At 44.0% G+C, this 13,741-nt stretch overlaps 1 protein-coding gene across 1 annotated transcript in view; it reads right to left on the bottom strand.

Moving 5' to 3' along the window:
• Positions 1-13,741, bottom strand: part of f5 (coagulation factor V) — an 80,325-nt gene that overhangs the window by 800 nt on the left and 65,784 nt on the right. The window contains exons 20-24 of the mRNA XM_067992911.1: positions 10,625-10,719; positions 9,813-9,968; positions 4,993-5,137; positions 4,418-4,566; positions 1,418-1,600 (exon numbers count right to left, since the gene is read on the bottom strand). Coding sequence (XP_067849012.1) covers positions 1,418-1,600; positions 4,418-4,566; positions 4,993-5,137; positions 9,813-9,968; positions 10,625-10,719 — 728 coding nt within the window. The remainder of the gene's footprint in view (positions 1-1,417; positions 1,601-4,417; positions 4,567-4,992; positions 5,138-9,812; positions 9,969-10,624; positions 10,720-13,741) is intronic.

Below are 13,741 nucleotides of genomic sequence, written 5' to 3'. Positions count from 1 at the left end.
CCTCCTCCTATACTTGAGGCTCTTGCATTTCATTTATTTTTCAAATAATCAACCTTTTTGGAGGAATCTTCAACTGGGTGCTTTTCCATTTCCCTAGATGTGACCCAACCTTTCAGATCAAGTGAGGATATTAAAATGCTCTTAACTGTCAGCTGCCATGGACTCAACCAACACGAACACTGGTGATTGGTATCTTTCTCATTCCTGGATGATGATTTGGTGTTGCCATTCACTTTCTAACCCAGTACTGGCTGAATACAAAGCAAAAGTGCAAAGCACATTGATCCTGTTCTAGCCCTCCAGCTACTGTAAGTGTGTCCCAGGGCCTCCACCAACCTGAGATGTCAGTGTTTGGGTGTGGTGCAATGATCCAATTCAGGATTCCTCCTAATCGTTAAACTATAAATGAGTAATATGTTTCTTTGGTAGAATATTAAAAAATATTACGAATCAAATTTATTTCTTGCAAATTGATATAAGCTAAAGAATACAATATTTATTTTTTCCTTTTAATATGCTTTTTTCAATTGAATTATGCAGGTTGCTATGGAGAAAAATGAATATGATATGATTTACTAGAGGAAAAGTGATAATTAAGCATAATGAACTAAAAGGCTAGTGTTTTTAAATTGAACAAAATAAGTTCTGTGTAGCATAAAAATGATTCTGGCCATATGTAAAATAAAAAATATTTTAGTCCATTTTCTTTTTGATGAGGCAAGAGGATAAACAATTCTACCAATGTGCAGTGGTTGGCAACAGGGGTCTGTGTTGCATCACATACCTCAGACAATATTTTTATAAAAACTCATCACAGGCCCTTTCGCCCAAGAGCATTGACAAGTCTGCATTAGAGATCACTGTACCCCCATTTTCTAATTTAAGAAATGAAAGAAGGTCAAGGGATTGCTTTTCTACCCCCTGATGGGACAAAAATCCTGAGAAAATATGAATTATAGGTTGATAAAGGTAATTTGTCCCATTAGTCGATGTTCAGAATGGGTATGAACTATTTTTATTGCTCTTTTCCCTTGGCAATAATTCAGCAAAATAGTTCCTCCATTCTTTTTTTGAATGACTATTTTTTTCCTCTGGAAGATGCTGATTCACACTCAGATAGTTTCACAGACACTGGCAGCTCTCCAGCATCTTGCTCAAGTAGTCATTTTCCATTTGTGAGCCTAAGCAGGTTATTTGATCATAAGTAGCTTGACAGCCGAACCTGATCAGGTTATCACCAATCGTCCACACAGATGTACTTACGTGCTGCGTGTGATTTACACTTCAGCCCCTTAAATACAAAAATGTTCTGTATTTGGCATGGATAAATGCTACTAATGTCACACCAGCACTGCCAAAACAGACATTATAAAATTCTTGCCTTTTTCTCACAACATTCAACAAGTTATGTTCCTACCTTTTCATCCATATTTGACTGATCTGCATATGGTAGCCATATTTCTCCATCATTGCTATATTGCACAGCATAGGTTTTCACAAACATCGCAGTGGTGAAGGACTTGGCCCCTTGCGTAATAATACCACTTATCTTCTTTTGCTTCAGGAAATTAACCTGAAGCCATTGGTCTATGTTTTGTTCCTGGTTTGAAAATAAGATATTCAGTTATTTTTTTAGGGACAGTTTAGTGACATGGCAGAACACTGGAATTTTGGTAGTTGGCTTTTACTTTATATTAACATTTCTTGTGTTATCTATATCATGACATTGAGTTTGTCTCTCTCCTGTCTCGCTCTTCCCTCCCTAACCCCATCCCCACTCCTTTGAATTTGTGCCATCCAATGCTGTTGTCTTCTTTCCAATGGGAAAGTGATGTGTCTCAACAATGCTTATATCAGTGGTTTTATGTATCAGTAGACTGATAGACACAAATTACCAAGGATAGCTTTGAAGGATATGGTTGTGTAAAAAATTTATGCTGTGGTGACCTTCACAACTACACTGCAGAATCCAACATGGTGGCGCCCGTTTTGGAATCTGGGAAACGTGTGGAACACATACCAATTTCTACCCTATGGAGAGAAACCTGTAGAAGGGAGAGGTGACATCTGTGGGCTCTTTTTCTGCTGGGAGCAGGAGGGATAGTTACTGTCGCAGCTTAGCGAACCCATAATATTAAAACAATGGGCATCATTTTAGCACCCGCTATCGGGTGTGTTCCTGGCGGGGGGGGGCCCCGAAAATCGGGAAATCTCGGAGCGGGACCGGAGCCCGCCTCGAACCCGTGCACTTCCGGGTTCCCCACTGACGCGCCGGCATGCGCGCGCAGCCCCCGCTGGTGGGAATCCCGCAGGCAATTAAAGCCAGCGGGATGCCACTTGACGCTATTTACTTTGCTTGTTCAGGTCATTAACTGACCTGATTAAGGGATTATGTGAGGAGAGCTGGGATTTTAAAGCAAACTGGGACTGTTTCCCACACTGTGGGAAACACTCCCAGTTCAAATGGACCTGTTGCAGCTGTCAGCCTGTGGCAGCTGCAAAGGTCCATTTGACAGGTTGGGGGGGTGGGGGGGGGGGGGGAGACCCTCACTCATTGCAGGAGGCCACTCTGTCACTTGGGACAAAGTTTGGCCTCCACCACCCTCCTCCTGACAATCAAAGTCACCAACTTGCACACTTACCCCGGGGTCCAGAGACATGTACCTACCTTGCGGACCCCCTCAGATGTACATCTTCCGGATGGGGGCCGCCGTAGCTGCAGTCGTGACTTCCTTGGAGGGCGAACAGCATCACCAGCCTCGCCAGCCACGCCGTCCACCTCTGACACGTGGAGCTCCACAACAGAGCGCTGTGACACATCCACCTGTACAGCGGGAGGGAGGGCAACCGCAGAGAGAGATGCGTTGCAGAGGGCACTACCCTTGCCACAGGGTCCACAGACCGATGCTCAGCTTCCTGGACCTCTCTGAGCAGCAGTGCACACGGAGGCTCAGAGTCACTCGACATGTAGTCGTGGACATCTGCAGCCTCCTTCATGCTGAGCTGCTCCCGGCTGGCCCGAGCACCATCTTCTTACCTGTCGCTGTCAAAGTCACCACTGCCCTCAACAACTTCTCCTCCACATCCTTCCAGGATGCAACCGGGGACATCGCCGAAGTCTCTCAGTCGTCTGCACAAAAGGGCCCTGCAAATACACTTACACCCACTCTGCAGTGACACAATGGGTGTCATCAGTTGTGGGTCTTCATAGTGATCCGCAGGAAAGGGCATTATTGCACAAACCAGACAAGATTCGCGAAGACATGGCAGTAGTGGTGACAATATAAAATGTGATGTGAGTTGCTCAGAAATTAAATATAAGTAACAACCATGACAAACCTTCAAACACCCTTGTGCATCCCCTTCATACTCACGACACGTTTGCCTTACGCTGCCTACTGCACATATGTGATGCATGCCCTGTGGCTGCAGCGCAGGTAGTGGCAGGTTGAGTGAGGCTGACCGTGAAAAAGATGCACGAGAGGATGAGTATGAGATAGAGCCATGAGATTGTATGAGGATTGGGTTAAGTGGTAGTGGCGGGATGAGTACTGGTGAGGTGAGTAGGTGCAGGTAAGATGAGGATGAGGTTTGAGTGGGTATGAGGGGTGATGTGACAGAGTAGTGTTGGCAGTGCAGAAGGAGATGTGGGGTGGGGGCGGTGATGTGGCAGACGGAGTGTAGGGGAAAGAGTAAGTGTACTCACTTTTGCTGACCTACTGAGGTCATTGGAACGCCTCCTGCATTGTATGCAGGTGACCTCCTCTGCCACCTCGAGCCAGGCCTTCCTGGTGGCAGAGGCAGGCCGCTTCCTCCCGCCCGCTGGGGGGGGAAGATCTCTGTCCTCCCCCTCCTCCTCACCCCGTGTATTGATACCTGGAGTGAGGCATCATTAAACTGGGAGCAGCCTTCCCCCTGGGCTGCTCCATGCTGTAATTTTTTCTACTTGTTGCAGCATGTGTCAGTGGAGGACTGCCCCTTTAAATAGAGCTCCTCCAGCTGACAGATCTTACTGCGCATGCGCAGCCCGCCCAACGCGCAGATCAGCAGTGGGGAACCCGGGAGACAAGGTAAGTGGATCCAATTGGGCTACGATCGCGCGGGGAGCTGACTGATTTCGCCGGGCGCGATAGCCCCCCCACCGAGAACCCGCAGCCCTGGTAACATCGGGCCCCATATATCCAACTCATCATAAGCAACAAGACTGGGGACCCACTATACCTAACATTTGTGCTGATTCTCAGCATTGAATTATAATATTAGATGGTAACATTTGTTAATAAACATAATACAAATCTAAAGTTGAGTCCTTAGTATTATCAAAATGAGTTAACTTATTACTTAGGTGAGATCATTTTAATATAAATTAGTCATTTAGTCATCATGCAGATAATTGAAGCTTTTTTTTCCTGCATACATTTGGTTGCCATGCATTATATCTGCCTTCCAGGTCCAGACGTGCGAGTGATGGTTGCCAAGAACCCCACCATGAACTCAAAAAGGATGAAGCTGTTATCTGATCATCTGTAATATTTCCATTCTCCATTCCCAGGGGTTGTGAGCAGTCTGAAGAACAGCAAAGAGTTGTGTGTGAACGTGTAAATAAATAAAACCAAAACTCTGCAGTCTGTATTTCACTCATTTTAGCAAAAACGTACATTGCACTACTTTATACTCATTTCCTCTTTCAATAAAATTAGTGAAGAGATGAAACTATTGGCCTATATGCTCCCCTTCCATGGTCCAGGTGTGCATCATTTGTAGCTAAAAGAGGATGATCACACAGCAGATATACTCCTCGGCATCCATCAATAACACTCTGAACTTGCTGCTAAAATGTACACTAGGTGATCTTATTTAAATGTACGTTTTATGGTTTTTAGGTTCTTTCTAATACCACTTTGTATTTCCCCGACAACTGCCATTTCCCAGCTGGAATGAAGAGGGGAAAGCTGGGGAAAATGAAAAAGAGTTATGTGCAATTATACTCACAGTCTATTTCACAACCATATAATTCCATGCGAAGAGTAGGTCTGACTTTGAAGGATGTTGGATTTAATTTTAGATACCTTGCGATAATGGGAGGGTCGAACCTGTTAAACTTTATTTCTGCAGCATCAGAATTTCCTTGAAAAAGCTTCAGATGGATCACAGGAAAAAAAAATGGAACAAGTTTTGATACAGATGAAGAACACATACTAATTAGGAAAGCTTTTGATATTAAATGAAACAAGCTCCTCAAGGCAAGCTATATTTTCACATTCCACTTTTAAAAAGCATTTTTGCCACATTTCTGTTTATCTAACTCTCCTCGTTAGCTTCTTCCTCGAAGGACACCCAACTCTTGAGGGTGAGCGTCAATCTGATCTCAGGACCCGCCAAAACCACTGGATAATTATCCAGTAGAGGTTGAATGTGCTGAGGGGCTCAGAGGGCCTTATCAGTAAACCGGAGCCTTGCCCCAAACACCCCCAGCTGTGAACCTCATTCTAGGTGGATGTAGGCGTCTCCCCATTTTCTTTCCTCCTTCAAGGAAATCAGTTCACCTCTGCACAATGTCTCCCCAGAGGCTCAACACATGAGCAATTCAAGCTTGCCAGTAGCCAGTTTGCCCGATACTGTCCAGCATAGTCTGCGCAATAAATAAGATTTTTTTTAAAGAACATAAGTTTTTGGAATAGCAATAAACCAATTGGCTAAAACGAGCTCAACCATTTTTAGAAGAACATAAGAAATAGGAGCAGGAGTAGGCCATACTCCCCAAGCCTGCTCCACCATTCAATAAAATCATGGCTGATCTTTAATCTCAACTCCACTTCCCCGCCCGATCCCCATATCCCTTGACTCCCTTAGTGTCCAAACATCTGCCGATCTCAATCTTGAATATACTCAATGTCTGCGCATCCACAGCCCTCTGGTAGCTCAATCCCATCTTTCTGCTTCCTTACCATATCACTCTCTCTCCAGAAATGCATACATGCCAAACATCCAAACCTTTCATCAACCCTCAATCCACTCGAGTAGCAGCAGGTATGAGCCAGGAGCAGCACTAATTTTTGTGCCTGGAATGCACATAGAATCTCAAGACAGTGATTTAATGTGTTCCTGCCCCTAAATTTGTGCCATTTCATGGGAGAGAGAATTTGTGCCATTTCATGGGAGAGAGAATACCAGCATACATTGGGTGGAGGAGGGGGTTGAGAATGCCAGCTTGAATTGAGGGGGTAAGGAAGAAGAGTGCAAGCATGAACTGGGGGAAGGATGAGAAGAGTGCCAGTGTGTACTGAATGAGAAAAGTGCCAGCATAAACAGGGAACAAGCGTGGCAATGTGAATGAGGTAGGAAGGGGTGAAAAGTGCTAGCATGAACTGAGATAGGTGGAGGAGGAGAAAAAGACTGCCTCTATATTACTGTGGTAACCATACAAACAATTTTAAAACAACTTTTAAAAGTTAGCAACAGAGAATTCTAATAATAAAAAGAAAGAATTTGAATTTATATAGCGTTCTTCATTACCTCAGGGCATCCCAAAGAAGTACAGTACTTTCAACTGTAGCCATTGCTGTAATGTAGGGAAATGCAGCAGCCAATTTGCACACAGCAAGGTCCCCCAAACAGCTAGGAGATAAACAACTTTATATAAATAGATAATCTGTTTTAGTGATGTTGGTTGAGGGATAAGTGTTGGCCAGGACATCTTCCTTGCTGTTCTCCAAAAAATGTCATGGGATCTTTTACGTCCATCTGAGAAGGCAGACAGGTTTAATGTTTATCCGAAAAATCTCCTACAGTGCAGCATTCCCTCAGTGCTGTAATGGAGTGTCAGCCTACATATCCAACATGTCCGACCACATATCTGCTCCATCATCAAGTGTGAGGAGCTCATGGACTATTTTGTCACTAAGATTGAGACCATCCATTCAGCTGCCTCTGCCGCTTCCCTCCCTTCACCAGCCCACCAAGCCAAACTTCCCCCATGGTCCCCCCCTGCCTTAGTCCTTAACTCACATCTTTCTCTAGTTTCTCTCCTATCTCCCCTCATGCCCTCTCTGAGCTCATCTTGACCATGAGACCCACCTCCTGCTCCCTCGATCCTATTCCCACTAAACTGCTGACCAACCAACTTCTCTGCCTGGCCCCCATGTTAGCTGATATTGTTCCTCTCCCCTTCAAACCTGCGTCATCACCCTCCTCCTCAAAAAACCCACTCTTGACCCCTCTGTCCTTGCAAACTACCGCCCCATCTCCAACCTCCCTTTCCTCTCCAAAGTCCTTGAACATGTTGTCACCTCCCAAATCCGTGCCCATCTTTCCTGCAACTCCATGTTTGAATCCCTCCAATCAGGTTTCCGCTCCTGCCACAATGCTGAAACGGCCCTTAACAAAGTCACAAATGACATCCTATATGATTGTGATCATGGTAAACTATCCCTCCTCATCCTTCTCAACCTGTGCAGTCTTTGACACAGATGACCACACTATCCTCCTCCATCGTCCAGCTGGGTGGGACTGCACTTGCCTGGTTCCATTCTTATCTATCCAGTCATAGCCAGAGAATCACCTGCAATGGCTTCTTTTCCCACTCCCGCACCGTTACCTCTGGAGTCCTCCAAGGATCTATCCTTGGCCCCCTCCTATTTCTCACCTACATGCTCTCCCTCAGCGACATCATCCGAAAACACAATGTCAGGTTCCACGTACATGCTGACAACACCCAGATCCAACTCACCACCACCTCCCTCGACCCCTCCACTGACTCTGATTTGTCACGCTGCTTGTCTGACTGGATGAGCAAAAATTTCCTCAAACTAAATATAGGGAAGACTGAAGCCATTGTCTTCAGTCCCCGCCACAAACTCCGTTCCCTAGCCACCAACTCCATCCCTCTCCCTGGCCACTGTCTGAGACTGAACAAGACCGTTTCCAACCTCGGCGTCCTATCTGACCCGGAGATGAGCTTCCGACCACATAACGGCTCCATCACCAAGACCGCCTACTTCCACCTCCGTCTCTGCCCCTGCCTCGGCTCATCTGCTGCTGAAACCCTCAGCAGCAGATGAGCCATGCCTTTGTCACCTTCTAGATTTGACTATTCCAATGGTCTCCTGGTTGGCCTCCCATCTTCCACCCTCCATAAATTTGAGCTCATCCAAAACCCTGCTGCCCGTATCCTAACTTGTATCAAGTCCCATTCACCCATCACCCCTCTGCTCGTTGACCTGCATTGGCTCCCAGTCCAGGAATGCCGCGATTTTAAAATTCTCATCCTTGTTTTCAAATCCTTCCATGGCCTCACCCTCTCCCTATCTCTGTAACCTCCTCCAGCCCTACAACCCTCCAAGATCTCTGGGCTCCTCCAATTCTTGCCCCTTGCACATCCCCGATTTTAATCACTCCACCTTTGGCGGCCATGCCTTCAGCTGCCTAGGCCCTAAGCTCTGGAATTCCCTCCCTAAACTTCTTCGCCTCTCTCCCCTCCTTTAAGACGTTCCTTAAAACCTACCTCTTTGTCCAAGCTTTTGGTCACCTGTCCTAATATCTCCTTAGGTGGCTCGGTGTCAAATTTTGTTTGAAAATTGCTCCTGTGAAGTACCTTAGGATGTTTTACTACATTAAAGGTGTTATATAAATGCACGTTGTTGTTGTGGTGGTGTGTGTGTGTGTGTGTGTGTGTGTGTGTGTGTGTGTGTGCTAAAGTCCCTGGAGTGCGGTTTGAACCCATAACCTTCTGATTCCGAGGTAAGAGTGCTACCACTGAGCCAAGGCTGAAACTATCAATGAATATCAATAATACTCCACAATTTCTCCAAGAAATAAGGGAAAATCTCCGCAACTTTTGCCAATATCTTCTGTTATACAAGTGATGGGATGCTGAGTATACCTGCACCTTAAGTTATGACAAGCCCTTGCTCCAATGTATTTTTAGTGTAACTATATGTTATAGGTCTATATTTGGGGCTGTTGTCCATTTTTTGAAGTTGGTTGAAGTTATTTAGCTTTTGGTAGTTTTCCAAGCTGACGTATATGGAAATGCATCCAATTATCTCGAGCCCATTTAGACAATCTGCTTCAGTGACTTTCTTGATAACTTATTCTGTAACTCAACTATTCCTTGTGATGGAAGTTTTGCCTGATTTCCCTTCATACTCCAAACTTTTAAGCTTGCGTCCTGTTATTTAAACTCTTCACCATAATAAACAATTTACCGGGATTCACTGTGTCAAATTTCTTCATAATCCTGAAAACTGCATATTCTCAGCCGGTTTTTGCCTCACACTACACCCCAACCAAGAGAGTGTACAACTACTCCATGCTTGCAAAACCACTTGCCAATGCTGTAATGTAAGTGGCCTTTAGGAAGTAAATGGGACTGGCTTGGGATAACTCACCTTCTGATTTTATATTCATTCCTGTCTGGCCTTTTTTTAAAAATCATCTTCCCCTCATTCAGTAATTTAATTGCTGAAGTTTGTAACTCATCAAGTGGACAACCTCAAGCATAGAGCCACATCGTACCATTGCATCCGATGGTGAATGGCGGGATTACGAGATGGCATGCCAGGCAGAGGCAAGAAAGTGTACAGATGGTTCAGTGTTAGAAAAAAAAGTTACATTAGTAGTGCAAAATATTGTTTCTAAAGGAAAATAATGCTCAATCTGAGTTGTTTAGCAGAAGATACATTATCAGAGGAGCCCCACATTGTAGAAATTGATATTACTCCCACTCCATCCCTCAGTGGATTGTGAATAGGAGTAGGTACACAGCTACAGTTGGTGTGATAAATTATTCATACTTTATAATTTAAACTCACTTGTTTGTAGCTTCTGCTGTTTCCATTGTAATACTTCCAATTTTTCCCATCCCCACTGTATTCAATGAAAAAGGCTCTAATGTAATTTTTCACAAAAAATTCACTAGCCCCTTGGGTGGCAATCTTAGTGAGCACCATTGGCCTTTCCAGATCAACCTGTGACACAACAACATTGCACATCCATTAACTAAACAACACAGGAAAAATAACACTAATTATCAATAAATTGCTGACTCCTTCATTCTCTGATATGGCACATAGGCTGGGAACAATCAGAGAAAAATTATCAGGAAGTTCCACAAATTGCTGATAAATGTCAAAGAATCTGCACGCTCAGCAATCATGCCTAGCAGGTTTACTCATTCATTTTTAAGCCATTAATTTACATTGCATGTATGAATCACAAAGCTATACACAAGTGAACAGTTTCAGTAAAAAAAAGCAAGTGGAAGTTTTAAATTGTAATAAAACCTAAAATTCAACGTTCCAAAGGGTAGAATTAGTTTTATGAATTAGTGTGGCGGGCGCAGAGCTTCACGCGATGAGAACACATATCGAGAATTCAGATGTGCCGGTCGGTTTGCCCCACGTGATTAGATTGTACATGGCCTTTGAAGAAGTAAGCTTCTGAAACCAAATTACTTATTCTCAATCACGCTTTCTTACATTTTTATGTAATGTCCAGTCATTTCCAAAAGTGCGTTTATGTTTACATATTTGAAGAAAGCACCCCTAATGATTACTCTGTGGTCAATTCTTTTTAAGAAAAGATGATGTGGTCATTACATTCATTTGTAGCAATTAAGACATACTTGAATCCAAGGTTTTTTGTGGCTGTACATTTCAGCACTCCAGGCATTGATCCTGTCTCTGTTGTGCAATCTTGCTAGCCTTGGCTCCCAGTAATCTAAGAAAGAAGGAAAACAATGTAACAAAATGAAAAGGAAAAACTGCAAACGCTGGCGAAACAAAGATTAAAAAAAATACACACCAGATCAGTCAGTATCTGAAAAGAGGTTACGGTGTTTTGGGTGTGCACTTTTCATCAGAATGCGCACCTATAAAGGGAGCCCACACAATTTTCCATCCATTTAAATCAATTGATGGACAATCAGCTCCATTAGGGGCACATGCTCCTCCCTGCCCAATTTTCCTGAATTTGCTGCAACCAGGCGATCCAAGAACAGGAACATCAGTCCTTTGATAATTTACCCTGCTGTACTGAGTTAGTGCTGCCCTGTTCGAGCAATTAATCTAAATCACAGTTCATTGCTTATTGGAGAATACATATGATGCCCGTTATTCTGTCAATTCAGATGATAGTAAATGTCACACTGTTGAGCCACTTTTTACAGGATAAACTCCTGTACCATATTTGTTTACAAGTATGGTGATTCGTAAACGCAAAAAAAAGCAAGATACTATACTGCACAACTAGCAGTTGCACTATGTACAAACTGGGTTTTGATCGTTATTTTCTATTTTCTCTCAGTGAAATCTTGACATGACAGTCTCTGGTGGTATATGCACAAGTGTGTTACTTACAGAGCTCTGCGCAACTCCTGTATACATAATGGGAAACACGAACAGTGACTGAAGAACACACAAAGGAGTCTGAGTTATAAGAGTTTTTTTATTCGTTCACGGGATGTGGGCATCGCTGGCAAGGCCGGCATTTATTGCCCATCCATAATTGCCCTTGAGAAGGTGGTGGTGAGCCGCCTGCTTGAACCGCTGCAGTCCGTATGGTGACGGTTCTCCCACAGTGCTGTTAGGAAGGGAGTTCCAGGATTTTGACCCAGCGACGATGAAGGAACGGTGATATATTTCCAAGTCGGGATGGTGTGTGACTTGGAGGGGAACGTGCAGGTGGTGTTGTTCCCATGTGCCTGCTGCTCTTGTCCTTCTAGGTAGTAGAGGTCGCGGGTTTGGGAGGTGCTGTCGAAGAAGCCTTGGCGAGTTGCTGCAGTGCATCCTGTGGATGGTACACACTGCAGCCACTGTGCACCGGTGGTGAAGGGAGTGAATGTTTAGGGTGGTGGATGGGGTGCCAATCAAGCGGGCTGCTTTGTCCTGGATGGTGTCGAGCTTCTTGAGTGTTGATGGAGCTGCACTCATCCAAGCAAGTGGAGAATATTCCATCACACTCCTGATTTGTGCCTTGTAGATGGTGGAAAGGCTTTGGGGAGTCAGGAGGTGAGTCACTCGCTGCAGAATACCCAGCCTCTGACCTGCTCTTGTAGCCACAGCATTTATATGGCTGGTCCAATTAAGTTTCTGGTCAATGGTGACCCCCAGGATGAGTTTTAGAAACCAGCAAAGGACGACCAAAAAAATTGATAAATGGAGACATAATAAGGAATCTAACCCTAACCCTATAACCTGGTGTTGTAAGATTCCAGTCCATCACCAGCATCTCCACATCATAGAGACAAAATAGAATACGAAAGTAAACTAGCAAGAAATATAATAACAGATTGTAAGAACTTCTACAAGTATGTAAAAAGGAAGCGAGTAGCCGAAGTAAACATTGGTCCCCCTAGAGGCTGAGACAGGAGAAATTATAATGGGGAATCAGAAATGGCAGATGCGATAAACAAATATTTAATATCTGTTTTCACAGTGGAAGACACAAAAAACATACCAGAAATAGTGGAGAACCAAGGGGCTAATGAGAGTGAGGAACTTAAAGTAATTAATATCAGTAGAGAAAAAGTACTTGAGAAACTAATGGGACAAAAGACCAATAAATCCCTGGACCTGATGGCCTACATCCGAGGGTTCTAAAAGAGGTGGCTGCAGAGATAGCGGATGCATTAGTTACGATCTTCCAAAATTCCCTAGATTCTAGAATGGTCCCAGCGGATTGGAAGGTAGCAAATGTAACCCCGCTATTCAAGAAAGGAGGGAAGAGAGAAAACAGGGAACTACAGGCCAGTTAGCCTGACATCAGTCATCAGGAAAATGCTGGAATCCATCATTAAGGAAGTGGTAACAGGACACTTAGAAAATCATAATATGATTAGGCAGAGTCAACATGGTTTCATGAAAGGGAAGTAGTGTTTGACAAATTTATTAGCGTTTTTTGAGGATGTAACTAGCAGGGTAGACAAAGGGGAACCAGTAGATGTAGCATATTTGGATTTTCAAAAGGCATTCGATAAGGTGCCACATAAAAGGTTGTTACACAAGATAAGGGCTCATGGGGTTGGGGGGAACATATTAGCATGGATAGAGGATTGGTTAACGGACAGAAAACAGAGAGTAGTGATAAATGGGTCATTTTCAGGTTGGCAGGCTATAACTAGTGGGGTGCCGCAAGGATCGGTGCTTGGGCCTCAGCTATTTACAATCTATATTAATGACTTGGATGAAGGGCCGAGTGTAATGTATCCAAGTTTGCTAACAATACAAAGCTAGGTGGGAAAGTAAGCTGTGAGGAGGACACAAAAAGTCTGCAAAGGGATATAGACGGGTTAAGTGAGTGGGCAAGAAGGTGGCAGATGGAGTATAATGTGGGGAAATGTGAAGTTATTCACTTTGGTAGGAACAATAGAAAGCAGAATATTTTTTAAATGGTGAGAAACTATTAAATGTTGGTGTTCAGAGAGACTTGGGTGACCTCGTACAAGAAATACAAAACGTTAGCATGCAGGTACAGCAGGCAATTAGGAAAGCAAATGGCACGTTTAGGAAAGGCGAGTTGAGGTTAAAGGTCAGCCATGATCTGATTGAATGGTGGAGCAGGCTCGAGGGGCCATACGGCCTACTCCTGCTCCTATTTCTTATGTTCTTATGTAATTAGACTTTGAAGTTCAAAATCATCTCTTTAAAGCGGTCTCCAGACCTTGGTAGACAATAAGATAATGACCTGCACCAAGTTGTATTTCCTGCTAGAAATTTCCACCAGGCTGTTTTCACACAAATTA

This window comes from Heptranchias perlo, chromosome 11 (assembly GCF_035084215.1).
Source record: "Heptranchias perlo isolate sHepPer1 chromosome 11, sHepPer1.hap1, whole genome shotgun sequence".
Classification (NCBI taxonomy): Eukaryota; Metazoa; Chordata; class Chondrichthyes; order Hexanchiformes; family Hexanchidae; genus Heptranchias; species Heptranchias perlo.
This window is presented reverse-complemented; position numbering and strand designations above follow the sequence as displayed.